The sequence below is a fragment of the Vulpes lagopus genome, chromosome 15, assembly GCF_018345385.1.
Source record: "Vulpes lagopus strain Blue_001 chromosome 15, ASM1834538v1, whole genome shotgun sequence".
NCBI classification, from domain to species: Eukaryota; Metazoa; Chordata; class Mammalia; order Carnivora; family Canidae; genus Vulpes; species Vulpes lagopus.
Window position 1 is genome coordinate 23,665,971 of NC_054838.1, and position 17,892 is coordinate 23,683,862.

General features: G+C 45.6%; 1 protein-coding gene across 9 annotated transcripts; it reads right to left on the reverse strand.

The window, feature by feature from the left end:
* Positions 1-185: 185 nt before the first annotated feature.
* ANAPC15 (anaphase promoting complex subunit 15) lies at positions 186-3,313 on the reverse strand. Of its 9 annotated transcripts, none has more exons than XM_041730131.1 (6): positions 2,505-2,802; positions 1,930-2,014; positions 1,663-1,787; positions 1,120-1,179; positions 662-799; positions 186-522 (listed from the first exon to the last, which is right to left on the reverse strand). In XM_041730131.1, the coding sequence occupies exons 3-6, from the start codon at positions 1,780-1,782 to the stop codon at positions 463-465; spliced, it is 378 nt and encodes a 125-aa protein (XP_041586065.1). In that variant the 5' UTR covers positions 1,783-1,787; positions 1,930-2,014; positions 2,505-2,802; the 3' UTR covers positions 186-462. The 9 variants fall into 9 exon arrangements, with proteins under 9 accessions (XP_041586065.1, XP_041586063.1, XP_041586060.1 ...); XM_041730129.1 differs by having other exon boundaries at positions 1,663-1,792; XM_041730126.1 differs by lacking the exons at positions 1,930-2,014; positions 2,505-2,802 and adding an exon at positions 3,177-3,313 and having other exon boundaries at positions 1,663-1,792.
* Positions 3,314-17,892: the final 14,579 nt, after the last annotated feature.

A 17,892-nucleotide genomic window follows, 5' to 3' on the forward strand; every position in this document is an offset into this window, starting at 1 on the left:
AGAGGAAACGGACATGGAGCCTGGGCCCATGGCTAGGGCCACCCTGGCCTTGCTTAGCCCTGGACCGCATGGTCAGGTAGGCTTGCCTGAAGTCCCTTGTGTGCCCTCTTCCTAAAGCTCAAGAGAAGATGCTGGATTCCTCTGCACCCCACCAACAAATAGGGAATAGACACGGGGGAAAAAAATCAGTCCTGTGTCTTTATTAAAGAGAGTTAGAAAGAGATTATACCTGGCAACCAAAGGGTTAGGTACTAGGCAGAAAGGTGGGTTGGGCTCAGGCCCTGGGGAATCACGGGCAAACTGATGGCCTGGGAGGAGCCAAGGAGACCAGTTCCTGGCAGCAGCTGAAGAGATACCCAAGGGTGAGCTTTCAGGCACTGGGGCAATCAGCTGGTTCTGCAGAGGATGCAGGGTAAGTTGGGCTGGCCTGGAATTTACCTGAGGCCACCCTGCCTTGTCTACCTAGATCATCCACTGGTCCTGATCCTGTTCGTTGCCTTCCATGTCCACCTGGAGAGAAGGCTGGGTGTGGGTGGGGAGGGGCCTCAGCCACCCAGTCAGCCCCAGTCCCAGATCTTGCCCGTCTGGCACCAGAATCTCTGTACCTCTTGGCCACCAATTAGGTCAGGAGCAGGGGGCCCTCCCCCACACCTCTACCTACCTCATTGACCTCTCCATCATCTGGTGACTCATTGTAGTCATTCATCTCATCCATGTCCTGCATATCCTCATCATCCTCTGAGTCCTCTTCACTATCCTCGTCGTCATCTTCATCCTCTTCTTCTTCATCATCATAGTGCTGGTGAGGCAGGGGAAAGACTATAGGCCCTATAAGAGTGCCTGGACCAGCTCAAGGTCCACTTGGAGCCAGTCTCTGGGGCCAGTGCATGACCCTCCATTCCCCAACCTTTCTCTGCTCCTTTGAGTCTAGCAGGCTGATGCATATTCTATAGGACCTTAGTGCTGGGTCCAATGGCCACCACTCTACACCCTCTTTATAGCCTCCATCCAGAGCTGAACACCACAACCGCTCTGCGTCAGAGGCAGGACCTTCAGAAGTAGAGCAGAGCTTTAGTCCACCTGGGCTCCACACAAGCCCTACCTGCTGGAACCACTCACCTCTGAGGCCGGCTTGCCAATAGGTACCAGGTTGTTGTCTTTCTCTGCAATACTCTGGAGCTGTAGCCAAATCAGGTGGAGAGCAGAGTCAGAGCCTGAGCAGGACAGGTCAGGGACATGAGACTGGCCTACTCTGCCCCTAAGAAGTCCCCTTAAGGGTGAAGCTTCCTTCCAGTTGCCAGAAAGAGCCAATCTCTTTGTCTCTTATCATCTGCCACTTACTTATAAACTTGATCCAACTACGTCAACTCTCTTAGGAGGCCACAGTTTCCTCCTAAGATGATGGTGAGGGTAAAGTGAGAGACTATCAGTCTAGAATAAGGCACCTACTAGGACCTCAATAAAGTCAAAATTATTATTTCTTATGTTTCAGAGGAAAGAGCCTTGGCCTCCAATCTGGCTCAGAAGTCTCATGGGCCCACAGTAAGTCAGGGTAATACAAAGATGTGAATCTAGGCCTCCTGCCTCCCAGCTTGATTGTTCCCAGTTCAGGGCAAAAAGCTTCTCCCAGAGGCTCCACCACTGTGCTAGGTCCTTACTCACCCAGGCCTGATGCTGTTGTTCTTGCTGCTGCAGCTCTGTCTCCTCCACACAGGGTCGATCCAGATTAAACCACAATGTCTCAGTCACACGGGGGAAGAGTGAGGGAAACAAGGTGGACATGGCTCCTAGACTGAGGTAAAGGGCCAGGTGAATCCAGCTGTCAGATGTGTTTGTTTTTGGGTTTTATTTGGTTATAGTTTGATTTGGGGATGGGGTGGAGTAGAAGGTAGCAGGGAAATAGCTCTTCTCTGTGGGAATCAAACAGACCTGGGTTTGAGTCCTGGCTCCACCACTTACTAGCTGTTTGACCTTGGCCAAGTCACTTAACCTCTATGAGCCTCAGTTTCCTCATCTGTAAAATGGGGGGGGAATAATAACAATTATACCACCCTCATACTTATTCTGATAATTAATTTACTTTATGGAGAAGTAAAGTAGTTCAAGGGGAGGCGGGAAGGGGAATGGAAGCCAAATGTAGAGCTATGAATCCAGAATGCAGACTGGCACTACAAAATCAGAGGCAGCAGGGCTCCACTGATCCTATCGTTACCTCCTCCAAACACTAAGACCTACTTTTTGCCCCTCTGTGATGATCCATACTGTACTTACCCAGTGTCAGAAATTTAGGACACTAACCACCTCTCTCATGAACCAGCTAAACTGGGGTGGGGTGCAGCACGGTTCAGAAAGACATTCTAAAGGCATGAGTAAATGAATAAATAAGTAAATGGAAAGCTGAATGAACTAACGTGAATGGATAATGTAAATTCGGCACGGATTAAAAGCAGCTGAGGGGGACCGGAAAGGTCCCAGAGAATTTGAATTAAAACCTTTCAGCTCACAGGAAAATTGAGGCCCTGCGACAGGCAACGACTGGCTCTAGGTCACAAGTGAGCTGGGGCATCATATTCCGCGGGGAAGAAATCGAGGCCAGGCACTAGAGATGAGCAGGAGAAACGGACCGACGTCTACTTCTGCTTTTGCCCTAAACTCATTTAGCCGATCCTGGGCCCGCCGCTGCCCTTCCGTGAACCTCAGCTTCCCGGGCCGTGTCACCAGCACAACACAAGCCTTCCTCACTCCGGGCCCGTCATCGGAGAGGCCAGAGCCCGAGGCTCCGAAAGCCCACCCCTCGCCGCAAAGCCCCCGCCCACTCTTTGCTCATTATGATAATGACCGCGGGGTGGACCAACACGAAGAATGCAGGGGCGGGATTCGAACAGGCATTTACCCTTATAGGACTGCTAATCGCGAAAGGAGCGGGGCCTGAATGGGGCCAATTAACTGGGAGGAATGGTGGGTGACAGAAACGGACACCAATGAGGGACGGGTCTCGGGCGACTGGGTGGGGCTTAGCCTCGAGGAAGCGGCCAATGAACTGGAGCTCTTTAATGTGGAAAGGAGTCTGAACGTGGAGCTCCTGAGAAGCCGGGTCAGGACCACGGGGTTCCTCCGCGAGAGGGAGACGAGAAGGGGCAAGGAGACAGAGGCCGCAGCCTGGCTTCCGTACTTACCGCGCCAGGAGGCGGCAGCCGGCGGCGACCCGGAAGCACTTCTCTCTGCCCGAGCGGAAGAGCCCACCAGAGCCCGGGAACCACCAACGCATGCGCCTTTGCTCTCCTTTTGTTTCCCGCTCCCGCCCACCCCACCGGATGTGACGTTACACACCTCAGTCACGTAGTTGAGGTCGAAAATTTGCCTACTCCGTTGGCCCCGCCTTGAGTCTCCGCCTTTCGGCTTCCCCAGCGTGCCCCCCCCCCCCCCCCCCGCAACGGCCCCATCGAACCCCGCCCGTTCGTCCCTAGCCTGGATCTGCTTGCCAAGCCCTGCTGGAAAATAGCTGGCAGCAGCTACCTGCTTTAGCACTGGAACTCTTCGTCCTGCCGCGCGTCCCAGGAAAATTCGTTTGCTTCTACCCCAAATCGCGGGGCGATATTATGCCCCTTCTGTCTGTCTTTTCTCACCCTCAGCTTCTTGGTTGGTGCATGTATGTACGACTTCAGCAGAAATAGTTGAGTCCCTACTGTATTCCAGGCTCTGCTAGAAGCCGGGGGGGGGGGGGGGGATGAATCTAGAACACGGTGCCTGCCCCCGTAGACCTCCAGTCCAGTGGAGAAGCCAGGCTCCACAGACCCACGGTGGACGCAGTGGTTTCTTACGATTGCCTGTCCAGCTCTGCGTCTGAGTTCATGTATGGGTTTCAGTGACCAGTCAGCCTCAGGACACCACTTTTGGGGAATTCAGTTGCCCTTTCCGGGACTGGTCTAAATACCTTTAGTGGTCAACCTCGTCATCTCTCCCAGTCCTTTGTTGATGAGTCTGTTCTGGTAACCGCTGAGTCAGCCTCCCCTTCAGGGATCATGCCTTCTGTCAAAAGGCAGTTCTTCGAACCCAACCCCCCCATTAAGCTCCATCACCCACCAGCCTCTTCTAGAGCTAGCAATCATCCCTGATTCCGCTCCTGACCACACCAGATGTGTGAGCTTTAACAAGTCCTTTATCCACCCCAGTCTGGATTCAGTTTCCTCTTCAACCATAAACTTCATAAACTGCGCATCCTACCTCCTGTCCTGGACTGATGTGAGGATTTGGTGAGACTACATGTTTAAGTGGTAGTGTACTGTGTATGTTAACATGATTGTGTTTCCAAGCAGTTCTGGTAGTCATGAAGTTTTTCATTAAAGAGTAAAATTTGGGGCAGCCCCGGGTGGCTCAGCAGTTTGGCGTCGCCTTCAGCCCAGGACCTGGTCCTGGAGACCTAGGATCCAGTCCCAGGATCCAGTCCCACTCGGGCTCCCTGCATGGAGCCTGCTTCTCCCTCTGCCTGTGTCTCTGCCTCTCTCTCTGTGTCTCTCATGAATAAATAAAATCTTTTTAAAAAGTGAAGAGTAAAATTTGCCTCTTGGAAATGTCCACCTTTTTCATTCATTCATTCTACAAGTACGTACTTAGTGCCTTACTATATGCCTGTCACTAGTCTAAGTAGTGGGTATACAATAGGGAACAAAACAGATGCCCCCCCCCAACAATCTCCATGCAGCTTCCATTCTAATAGGAGAGATAAACAACAAAGAAGATAAACAAAATACAGTTTTAAGATTGGGATTGCAGGTTTGCAGTAAATAACCTAGGAGAGGGGCACTTGGGGATTGCAGGATTGCAGTAAATACCTAGGAGAGGGGCACCTGGGTGGCTCAGTGGTTGAGCATCTGCCTTTGGCTCAGGTCCTGATCCCAGGATCCTGGGATCAAGTCTCACATCAGGCTCCCACATCAGGCTCCCTGGGATCAAGTCTCACATCAGGCTCCCTGCAGGGGGCCTGCTTCTCCTTCTGCTTATGTCTCAGGCTCTCTCTGTGTGTCTTTTATGAACAAATTAGTAAAATCTTTAAAAAAAAAAAAAAAAAAAGCACCCAGAAGAAAAACATAAATCAGAGAAGCAGGGAGGGGAGGGGTTTTATTTTAGATAGGGGGGCCAAGGAAAACCTTACTAGGAAGGAGACTTTTGAGCTAAGGTCTAAAGAAAAAGCCGGGGGTGCAGGGGTGGCGAGCACTGTTCTGATATTTAGGGAAGAGCATTTCAGAGAGAGAACGAGTGCAAAGGGTCTAGAATGGCTGAAGCATAGTGTACTACGGTGAGAGCAGCAGATGAGGACAGAGAAGTAGCAGGAGCCAGATAGTACAGCCTTGCAAGTCACAATAATGACTTTAGCTTCTACTCCATGTTGAGAATCCTGTGAAGGGTTTTGAGCAGAGGATCCACACAATCTGATTTACATTTTAACAGAGTTAACTCTGGCTGTTCTATGAAGAATAGATTCAGGAGGGAGAGTGGCAGAAGCAGGGAGACCAACTGGGAGCCTATTACAATAATCCAGAGGTGGGGGATAAAAAGTGGTTGAATGTTGAATATATTTAGAGGGTAGGGACAAGAGAGCTTGCTGACAGATTGGATGTAGAATATCAGAGAAAGAAAGGAGCCAAGACTTTTGAACTGAACAACTGGGAGACCAGCGTTGCCATTTCTTGAGATGGGAAAGACAAGGGAGATGTTGTTTTGTGTAGGGAACTATCTGGAGCTCATTTTTGGGTGTGTGCAGAGTTTAAAATGCTCATTAGAGTACAGATGGTGAGAGGGCAGGAGGAGCAGGGGGCAAGAAGTCTGAGGTCAGGGGAGAGATCTAGATTGCAGATATCAATTTGGGAGTTATCAGCACATAGATGGCATTTAAAGCCATGAGATGATATGAGATCATCAAAGGAATGAGTATAGATGGAAAATAGTTTCCTTCAACATTCATCATTTAAGGAAACTAGGAGAAGCATCAGATCAGACTGAGGGGGTCCAAAAATATAAGTAGAAACGCAGGCAAGCTGGGAGGTATCCTGTAAGCCAAATGAGGAAGGAGGTGATGCTCCCCTATAGCCTTATTCTGTACAAATTGATTCTATTGTATCCCTAGCAGACCAGAAATTCTTGAGGGCACAGACTTGAGTGGTTTCCATGTCCCCAGGACTCAGACTGATGTCTCCCTTCTCCTGGATCCCTTACCTGTTCTCCTGTGGCCTATGTCCCCATGAGTCCTCCTGCTTCTTTTCCTTATAGACTCCCTACCTCCAGCACCCTTTGCCTCCCATGCTTCCTGACAGCTCTGGCCTAATGGAAATCCTCCTGTAACCTAGAGTTTCTTACCAAGGTCCAGCCAGGTTCAACATGCCACAGTGACTGGTTAGCTTGGGGAGGGAAAAAAGGAATGGAGAAGTGGAAATTTTGTGTGATTTCCTATTTTGGGCTTGGGCAATTCAGTCAATGATGGTGACATTTGTCTTACATTCATTATCCATCATTTAACCTTGCTGAATGTTTAAGTTGCTTTCATTTCAAGGATAATAAAACTAAGACTGAGAGATTAAGAAATTTGCTTCATATTCCTTCATTTGTTCCACTGTTTGGTCAACATTTATTGAGTGCCAAGCAAATGCCAGACACATGCTAGGTCCTAGGGACAGAAGCAGACATAATCCCTGTCCTAGAGAAAAATACAGTCCAGTGAGGACTAAAACAATTATACACAATTATAGGAGAGGGTAGTAAATGTTAAAAATCAATGTATGTAAAAAAAGAAAAAAAAAAAGTGTATGTTGGGATGCCTGGGTGACTCAGCGGTTTAGTGCCTGCCTTCGGCCTAGGGCATGATCCTGGAATCCCAGGACTGAGTCCCACATCAGTCTCCCTGTGTGGAGCCTGCTTCTCCCTCTGCCTATGTCTCTGCTTCCCTCTCTCTGTGTCTCTCATGAATAAATAAATTAAAAATCTTAAAAAAAAAAAATCGATGTATGTGGAGACCATATGAGAGCACAGAGGAAGGAGAGATGAATAGGTTCTGGAGAAAAGTTTAGACTTTTGTTCCAGGGAAGCATTAGAGAGGGCCTTGAGGGATGAGTAGGAGTTTACTTGTAGACAAGTGGGAGAAGGCAATGTATGAAGAGGCATGATTACCTTCAAGGACATGGAGTTGAAAGGTGATGATGTGTTTGAAGAACACTGAAAGAACTAGGAATTTTGGGCAGAACTGGGGATAGAGAAAGAATGATGAGAAAGAATGTTAGGGAGACTCAGATGGGAAGGGCTTTGGTAGCTCTGAGATGATGTGGACAGGATGGTAGTCAGGATCCAGAAAGAGTGAGAGCTGAGCGATGTGAATGCAATACCTCCTTGCTACCTGTTCCTGAAATGCACTGAGTACATTCCTGCTCCAGAGCCTTTAGGCTTATGATTCCCCCAGCCTGGAACATATCCTTCTGGCAGTGTAAACTGACAGTTGGTTTCTTTTCTTTTATGTAAAGTAAGTGCCTGACTTAAGCTTTAATTACTGAAGCATCCAATGCACAGCTATCTCTAATAAACCAAGAGCCAGGTCACTTCCCCTCCACCAAGGTACTTTTGTTTTTGGGATCTTTGCTGATTTTGGTAACTGTACCATTTGGGCCACTTATTTATTCCCTATCCTCACTTTAAATTATCCCTCTTTTTTTTATTTTTTTAAGATTTTGTTTATGTATTTATTTATTTATTTATTTGAGTGAGGAGGAAGAGGGAAGTGGGAAGGTAGAGGCCCCGAGGGCCCCTGATATTCATACCAGGACCCTTCCTGTCCTCACTTGGATATTTACTGCCTCGCTCCATGCTCATCCTTCCATCACAGTCATCACTGCTAAGGCTTACAGTGAATGGAAAACCAAGATGAAACCCATCTCCTGCTATACAAAATCAGCATGGTCCATTGGGTTTATCATTTTCATGACCATAATGACCCAAATGATCCCGCTTCATTTCCATTCCTGAAGAGGCCGCATTTGACCCTGAGTCCAGAGAATTATTTTTACCAGGTGCTCCCCTAATTGGAGGTCAATGCTACTATATTTTATAGGGACAATCAAACCATCCAAAAGGCACTAAAACTCCAAGGAGAAAACTTACATTCTTTCTCTGTCCCTTGAAGATGTAAACACCCAAGGAAGTAATTTAAGATTATTTGTCATGCATAAATACAAAGCTTTTTTTTTTTTTTTTAAGATTTTATTTATCTATCCATGAGAGACAGAGAAAGAGGGAGACACAGGCAGAGGGAGAAGCAGGCTCCCTGCGGGGATCCCCGATGTGGGATTCAATCCCCTGACTCCAGGATCATGCCCTGAGCCAAAGGCAGCCGCTCAACCGGTGAGCCACCCATGTGCCCAAACAAATACAAATCTTAAGAAGTCTTCACAAACATTAGTAAAAAGCTTTAGCCATTGGAGCAGGCAACCTTAACTTTTCCATCTGTCAATTTGGACTCAACTGTTATTTATAAACTAGTGAGTTTTATATTAATGTACCTGATTCGTGGTGAAAATTTTGAAACAGAAGCTATAGGGTCTCTGTGTATCTCTGCATGTTTATAAATGTCGATGGATGTATGATATGTACATGTGGTTTTCTCTCTCTCTCTACCACCAGATGGTATTGCCAAAATTAGTTGGTAAAAGAGTTCTATTTAATTGGCTTAAAAATGAGCACTTTTGAATTAAATATTCCTAAAACTCAGATATACAGAAACTAACCCAAATGTTTTTCAAGTTCTTATGATCTGGGATAATCTTCAGTAAATAAAAGCTAGTTTAGGGACGCCTGGGTGGCTCAGTGGTTGAGCATCTGCCTTTAGCTTAGGGCATGATTCCGAATCCGGGGATCAAGTCCCACATCAGGCTCCCTGCAAGGAGCCTGTTTCTCCCTCTGCCTGTCTCTCTGTGTCTCTCACAAATAAATAAATAAAATATTTTTTTAAAAAGTTAGTTTAAGTTTAGCTTAATTAAAATTGGTATGTCTTCAGAGTTATCAGCATTAAACATAATGCAGACATACAACTTTTATTCCACCTGCGTTTACCAGTCAAATTCATGTTATCTCTAATACACATTTTGTCAGGAAGAAAAGTCACTTGGGATGATGACTGACTCTGTCTAGTGTCTAATAAAGTTTTTGGGTAATCTAAACATAGTTGTTGGGAGCAAGTGATGTAGATAGAGATAAGTGGGATAAGAGATTTTAGAGGCACCTTGGTGGCTCAGTTGTTAAGCATCTGCCTTTGGCTCAGATGGTGGGTCCTGGGATTAAGTCCTGCATCAGGCTTACCATAGGGAGCCTGCTTCTCCCTCTGCCTATGTCTCTGCCTCTCTCTGTGTCTCTCATGAATAAATAAAAATATTTTAAAAGAGAGAGATTTTAGGTGAACTGAGATTACTAGCCTGTTTTCATGGATAGACCTTTCAAGTTTAGGACAATGGCTATGGACTGGATTTCAGACTATTGCCTGTATAATCACTACATTTGCAGCTATAATCCTATTTAGATGTGTGTATTCTGGGTTACAAAGTGCCCTACCCCTGACTTTTAACAGATTGGCTACCCTGCCAGTTAATCTCCTTACCATTGGCTCTGATACCTCAGAATCACAGGGTAGATTATAGTGTAAACCTTGAGAGCCAGTTGTTCTTTCTTGCAACTCAAATGCCTGACTTAAGCTTGATTACTGACACATCCGCTTCAAGGACAGCCACTTCCTTTTTTTTTTTTTTTTTTTAAGATTTTATTTATTTATTCATGAGAGACACAGAGAGAGAGAGGCAGAGGGAGAAGCAGGCTCCATGCAGGGAGCCCTATGTGGGACTCGACCCTGGGTCTCCAGGATCACGCCCGGGGCCAAAGGTGGTGCTAAACCACTGAGCCACCCAGGGATCCCCAAGGACAGCCACTTCCAATAAACACTTTGCCAACAACGCAGGCTAGATAAAGAGCCAGGCTACCTCCACCTCCAACTGAGGCTCTTTTGTTTTAAATATCTTGGCTGATTTCCACGGACCATTAGGGTCGCTTGTTTTGTCTCTTTTTGCACTTTGATTCCCACTCTTATTTTGTTGTTGTTTTTTACCTTAAATTGGCTCTGCACCCAACATGGGGCTTGAACTCCACCAGCCTACAAACCTGAGATTAAGAGTCACATGCTCTGCTGACTGAGCCAACCAGGCACCCCCCTCCTGCTCTTATGTTTAAAAATCACCAATACAGAGGGAGCCTGTACTCACACACACACTCTCTCTCTCTCAGATAAATAAAACCTAAACAAACAAATAAATAGAAGGGGTGCCTGGGTGGCCCAGTCAGTTAAGCATCTGCCTTCAGCTCTGGTCATGATTTCAGGATCTTGGAATGGAGCCCCCACATCAGGCTCCTAATCAGTAGAGAGCCTGCTTCTCCCTCTCCTTCTGCCTCTGTCCCTGCTCATGCTCTCTGTCTCTCTCTCTCTCAAATAAATAAAGTCTTAAAATAAATGAATAAGTAAATACAAGAGTGAGCCCGTGAAACCCTAGGCGCCCAGTGCGGTCCTGATCCCAGTAAAAGTAGAACCCCAGGCCCATGTGCGGTCTATGCCGGTGGAAACCTTGCTGTGCAATTTCCAGGTTCTGTAAGTAATAAATCTTTATTTTTTTCAATGCTTCCTGAACGTTATTGCTGAAAGGCATCTTACATTCATAATATGAACCACAAGGGCCAGGGCCAGTCCAACCACAACATTGCTTATTGATAGGCTGAGACCTGTAAGTATAAAACACCCCTCCATATCCATGGGGATCCTTTCCTTACTTCACTGTGGCCTCTGCCCAAATATCACCTTGTAGATCTTTCCTATACAAAATAGCCCCTCTTCTGGGTGGCTGGGTGGCTCAGTCTGCTAAGTATCTGACTTCGATTCAGGTCATGATCCCGGGGGTCCTGGGATCGAGCACCACATCGGGCCCCCTGCTCAGAGTGGAGTCTGCTTCTTCCTCTGCCTCTGCTCTTCCCCCTGCTCATGCTCTCTTTCTCTCAAATAAATAAATAAAATCGTAAAAAAGTCCCTCCTCTATCTTTCTATTCCCTTACCCTACTTTATTTCTCCAGAGGAGATCCTTCCAGGGGATCATGATCTGAACTGAAGGCAGACACTTAACTGAATGAGCCCCCAGGTGCCCCTCTCCATTTATTTTCTCTCATTTCCCCTCCCTCCCTGGAATGTCAGCCCCATGAGAGCAGGGACTTCGTCTGGTTCACTGCTGTAGCCCAAGCACCTACAACAAACAGCTTAGCACATAGTAGGCACGCAGTGGATCTCAAACTGATTAATTGATAGCATCCCCACTTCCATCCCGCTGGTCCAAGGAACCATCATTCCAGGCCTGGACTCCTGAAGCCTACCTGATCCACCTGCCCTGTCCACACCCAATCCTTCTGCACACACCAGCCGAATCTTTCAAAATCGCCCGATGAATCATGTCACTTCCAGATTAAAACTCGTCAATGATCAAATAACTTGATCATCCCCTGCAGTGATGAGGAATTCTGTGAAATACTTTGTTAATTCTGTAGATGTAACTGTTACATGGCTGTATTAAGGTGATAAGCCAAATTGTTTCTCAGAGCCTGAAAAAAAGATGACACTGACTCTCACGGTGTTAGCAGTTAGCTATCGCTGCACCATCCCCTGGCTTTGTGGTTTACTGTTCCAGGCAGGATTGGATGTTAAAATAAGTGAAGGACAGGGTGATGAGGATGTGTGCATAGTGTCCAAGCATCTTCCCACAAAATGCTGATTACTCACGAAGGGAAAACTAATACCTATATGGAGAGAAACCACCTTAACCAAATGATTGCTAGCAGTAAGACATTGTGCACATCATATATCCCTTGATATGATACACTCTGAAAGGGCCATCACTTCCCTGATTTTCTGGCCAAAATGTACTTTGGCCAGATGTAAGATGTCAACACTTGAGGAACATGGATGAAAAGTATATGGGAACTCTCTTCACTACTCTTGCAACTTTTCTGTAACTCAAAGAGTATGCCAAAATACAAAGTTAAAAAAATCAAATAGACACAGTGGTTTAATAGCTAACTTGTTATATTTCATGATTTTATGAGTCTGGAGTTTGGGCAAGACTCAGCTGGATACTCTTTTTGCTCCATGTGTCAGTGACTAGGGTCACTTGGTAGTGTTGAGCTTATGTCTGGGATTTTCCTGAACATCCAAGATGGTTTTACTCACGTGGTTGGCCCTTGGGCAGGGTTTGCTGGAAGGCTAGCCTCAGCTAGGCCCCCTCTTCTCCATGTATCCCATGGGCTTCTTGACATGGCAGTCAGTCCTCTCACATGGTGGCTCAGGGGCCTAAGAGCCAATATTCTAAGAAACAGGAAGTAGAAGCTGCTAGTCCTTGTCTTGGTCAGTTTGGGCTGCTGTAACAGAATACCATAGAGATAGGGGGTTTAAATAACAAAAGTTTATTCCTCACAGTTCTGAAGCCTGAAAGTCCAAGATCAGGGTACAGGCATGGTAAATTCTGGTGACACCCTCCCCGCTCCCCACTCCCCTCGCCCCCCACCCCCTTCCAAGTTGCAGACTGCCCATTCCTTGTATCTTGATATGGTGGAGAGCAGAGAGGGGAAGCAAGCTCTCTCGTGACATTTAAAAAAAATTTTTTTAAGATTTAATTTATTCATGAGAGACACAGAAAGAAAGGTACAGACATAGGCAGAAGGAGAAACATCTCATGATCTTTATAAGAGCACTAATTCCAACTCTAATCATTTCTCAAAGGCCCCACCTTCTAATACCATCATACAGTAGGGGGCAGGTAAGGGTTCAACATACAGATGTTGGAAAGACACATCCAGTCCATAATCATCCCTTAAGGGCTGGAGCTAGAAATTGTCAAAAGATCAGTTTTACCAAATTCTATTGGTCAGAGCAGTCACAGAACCTGTTGAGCACAAACAGACTGTGACCGCTCACCTCAAGGGGAGGTGACATAGACTTCACTTCACAACGGTCAAAGACTCTGTTCCCTTCTCTAACCCCCACATAGGAAAAGGCTTTTTCCCCTCAACTGCACAGAATGAGATTAATTATAAGCCTTGGGTCTGGACATGCTCTCAGCATTGCTCCAGGCATGACTGCCTTTATAGATTTATTTGTGTCTTTCCTTAGCTTTTTTCAAAAAAGCAATGGAAACCTTGTGTTTTTCTTTTTTACATCATTTATGATTTTTATACCTGCTTAATCACATGGCTAGGAAGAACTTCTAATGAAAAATCTAAGCTTATCTCTGGTTGAAATGGTGTCACATGATACTCTTATTTCTAAAATATTATATTTCCTTTATTTGCATTCATTGGCAAAACTTAGCAGAAGTGGAAAAAGAATTTTACAGACTAAGAGATTTCTGGGGAGAGGAGCTCTGAAGGCTATTCTCAAAAGTCAACGTAGCATGTGGTTTCTCAGCTAAATTTCTTAGAGGTAAGGCAAGAAAATGAGACCATGTATCTGGAGATAGCATTACAGTGAAAAAATCATGGGCTTTGCAGTTAAATCAGCTTGGGTTGAATCCTGACTCCTCTGCTTTTTAGCTATTTGGGAATTCACCTAACTCCCAAGGCCTCAGTTTCCTCATCAGTATGTTGGAAATAATAATGTCATTAGTGCACTGAGTCGTGAGAGTCATAAGACACAACAAAGTAAAGCATCCATTATTCTACTTGGTGTAGAGAAGTTCTCAGTATGTGAGGACTAGTGTGATTATGTAATAAGTGTTTAGTAGGCTACAAAAGACTTTCATTTACACTTCCAAACTACTCCTAAAGAAGGAAAACAGATACATGTCCCAATGTAGGGAACGAAGGTATTAAGACCAGCAACAGGATGAAGATCACAGGCTAGTTCAATAGGAGGAGGGCAGAGCACTGCTGACTGGGGTCTGGTTCTCAGTGGTGATGGAGCTCCAGCAGGCAGAGGGAGCTAGGTGAGCACCTCATAACCACACCCTGACCTTGTCACCTTATGTGTACCTGCGGCAGGACTGTGCTGAGAACAGACTGAAACCACAGACCGTGCCCCGGGAGAGGCATTCTACTAGTCAAATAAGCGATGACAGGATTTGGAGGTTTTCCCAAAATCATAATGGGAAGACATCAATATACATTATTAAAAAAACAGGAACAATACCATCTGTCTGCCTAGGCTAACAGCAACTTTACTGTCTGTAATAATGTTTGAGAAACAGACTAAGGATCAAGCAATTTAACTTGAAAAAATGAACTTTTCTTCCTTCACTTTTTTTTTAAGATTTTATTTTTAAGTAATCTCTCTACACTCAACGTGGGGCTCAAATTTAAACCCCTAAGATAAAAAAATAATAAAAATAAAATAAAATAAAAATTAAAAAAAAAAAAAACAACCCTAAGATCAAGAGTTGCACGCTCCTCAGATAGAGCCAGCCAGGTACCCACTTTCTTAACTTGTTTATAATGGTTAATGAAAGGGTTCTTGCTATAGAGAGCATTTTCATCTATTTCAGACTATACAAAGCATAAAGAAGTAACTTGAAAGTTACACTATCAGATGTGCTATCAAGTATGTAAATGTGGATGACTTGGCTTTATGAGGTTTTTGTATAGTGAAACTATCCCCAAAAAGGTAAAGTGTAGAATAGTATGCTATCATTTGTATATACAAATGGAATATACAGTTGGTCAACTGTTGAACAATGCAGGTTAGAGGTTAGTTACTTTTGACTCCCCAAAACCCTAACTTCTAATAGTCAACTGTTGACTGGAAGCCTTATCAGTAACATAAACAGTAGATCAACACATATTTTGTACATTATGTGTATTATACACTATATTTTTTTGGAAACTTTTTTTTTAAGATTTGTTTATTTATTTATTTATTTATTTATTTATTTATTTATTTATTTATTTATATTATTTATGATAGACAGAGAGACAGAGAGAGAGAGAGGCAGAGACACAGGAGGAGGGAGAAGCAGGCTCCATGCCGCGAGCCCGACGTGGGACTCGATCCTGGGACCCCAGGATCGCGCCCTGGGCCAAAGGCAGGCGCCAAACCGCCGAGACACCCAGGGACCCCCCCCCCCCCCGGAAACTTTTATTTATTTATGTTAGAAAGAGAGAGTGAGCAGGGAAGGGCACAGAAAGAGGGAGAGATGCAGACTCCCTGCTGAGCACAGAACCCAACAATGCTGATGTGAGGATCCATCCCAACACCCTGAGATTACGACCTGAGCCAAAACTGAGAGTTGGATGCTCAACTGACTGAGCCACCCAGGTGTCCCTATATACCGTATTCTTTCTTTTTTAGGGTGATTTTTTTTTTTTAAGATTTATTTCTTTATTCATTCAGAGAGAGCGAAGAGAGAGGCAGAGACACAGGCAGAGGGAGAAGCAGGCTCCATGCAGGAAGCCCGATGTGGGACTCGATCCTGGGTCTCCAGGATCACACCCCAGGCTGCAGGCGGCGCTAAACCGCTGCGCCACTGGGGCTGCCCAGGGTGATTTTTTTTTTTTTTTTTTTAAGATTTTATTTCAGACAGAGACAGAGAGCGCACACAATCAGGGGGAGCTGCAGGGGGAGAGGGAGAAGCAGACTCCTCGCTGAGCAGGGAGCCAAACCTGAGCCCAAGGCAGACACCGAACAGACCAAGCCACTCAAGTGCCCCCTGTATTCTTACAATAAAGTAAGCTAGAGAAAAGAAAATACATTTACAGTATTGTACTATATTTTTCCAAAAATATTTTTCCACGTGTAAGTGGACCCGCGCAGTTCAAACCCATGTTGTCCAAGGTAGCATTAACTGTATCAGATGTGTATACACATATATGTGTATGTGGCACAAATGCACAGAGTTTCTCTGGCAGTACACCCAAGGACCTAGGACTACCAGTGGCCTCGTGTTCATATTTCTACAAACAGTTCTACAGTATCAATAACTAATATGTAGCATTATTTTTTTTTTTAGCATTATTTTATGAACAGCCTTGTTATTGAAATTTATGTAATGATATCAAATCAGGTGCATCATTCTGTATCTCATTTTCCCATTCAACATTTTGTATATTTATACTCACACATATATACAAACATATGTTGTATTTAAATAAGGTCACATGGTTCAAATCAAAATGGCATAGAAAGGTTTATAGAAGAAAGTGTTGGGCCATCTGGCTGGCTCAGTCAGAAGAGCATGAAACTCTTGATCTGGGGGTCATGAGCTCAAGCCCCAAGTTGGGTATAAAGATTACTAAAAAAAAATTAAAAATTAAAATTAAAAAAACAGAAGTCTCATCTCTATCCCATATCCTCCCACCAAGCAACTACTTGAAAAAGTTTTTGTACCTTTCTGGAAGTTTTTTTTTTTTAAGATTTTATTTATTTATTCATGAGAGACAGACACAGAGAGAGGCAGAGACACAGGCAGAAGGAGAAGCAGGTTCCACGCAGGGAGCCTGACGTGGGGCTCAATCCCGATCCCGGGTCTCCAGGACCATGCCCCAGGCCCAAGGCAGGCGCCAAACTGCTGAGCCACCCAGGGATCCCCTGGAATTTTCTTTTAAATTTTTTAAAATTTATTTTTGAGAGAGAGACAGAGACAGAGAGAAAGAGAGTGATCACTTGAGCACAGCATGAAGGGAGGGGTAGGGTAAAGTGCAGAAGGTGAGAGAGGACCTTAAGCTGACTCCCTGCTGAGTGCGGTGCCTGACAAAGGGCTCAACTCACAACCCCAAGATCATGACCTAAGCCAAACCCAAGAGTCAGATGCTTAACTGACTAAGCCACCCAGGTACCCCTCAGAATTTTCTTATGCAAAGACATACATCCCTCCTTGTTTACACAAAAGAGTGCATTCTATTGACACATTTCTGCACCTTTCCTCTTTCCCTTAATAATATACTTGGAGGTTTTTCAACATTTGTATACCAAGAGCTTTCTCATTCTTTTATACCAGGTTAAATCCCATTGGATGAACCATGATTTATTTAACTGGTCTCTCACTGAAAGGAAGTTGGGTTGTTTGCTAAAATCCTGCCTGCTTCACCTGACAGAAAGGCTCAATAGGCAGTCAAGGTAGGTTTCTAAAAAGAGTGAGGAGGAGGAAGGAGACACTGTACTTCCCAGGTGGGCTGAGGGCAGGCCTTGAGGGAAAGTGGGGAGGGAGGTGGGAGCAAAGGTGAAGTCTTCCCCAGTTCTCTTGGGGTCTGGGTTTTCTGCTGAATTTTCCTCTAGTGCTCCTACCACTCAATGCTCTGGCTCAGGTCCCTCGCCCAAGTACCTTACTGTTGGCCTTCCCATAGCTCTAGGCCTGACTCGGCCAGGGTAACTTCCCAAGACCCCTTTGTGTAGGGGGAAGGATTGTTGAGGTGTGAGAAACTGGGGTCTGGCTCTCTGGACCTACACCCTCATTGGCTCTCCATATTGCACCCCCAACCCCAATTCCCATGGCACCTGGTCCAGGACCATGAGCAGTGACTGAAGGACTCAGTGGCCTTCAGCTGGCCCCAGGTCAGCATCCAAGTCTGCCCCCTGGCAGTCTCTGGGGCCTGAACCTAGGCTGCCTTGGATGGGTGGGGGATGGGCTGAAGCTGGCAGGTACTCCTTCTCTCACTTTCCACCCTCATCAGTAGACCACATCCTGTGGTTCCTGTTGTGCAGATCTGAGAGGACTTGCCAAACTGGTAGGGCCCTCAAACTGTGGATGAAATACCGCCTGTGAAATCCAGGAGGACAGGTGCAGGTGGCTCCCCAGTGACCAGTCACAGAGCAAGCTAGTGTTGGAGTGCCCTTGGGAGGGGGTGAGAGGG

Excerpts from the sequence above, each read along its gene's own strand:
- ANAPC15 (XM_041730126.1), bottom strand. The coding sequence starts at position 3,268 with ATGCGTTGGTGGTTCCCGGGCTCTGGTGGGCTCTTCCGCTCGGGCAGA. Across the intron at positions 1,793-3,176 it reads GGCTGCCGCCTCCTGGCGCG|TCTAGGAGCCATGTCCACCT; the intron begins GTAAGTACGGAA and ends CCTTTACCTCAG. Across the intron at positions 523-661 it reads ATGATGGAGAGGTCAATGAG|CCTTCTCTCCAGGTGGACAT; the intron begins GTAGGTAGAGGT and ends ACCCACACCCAG.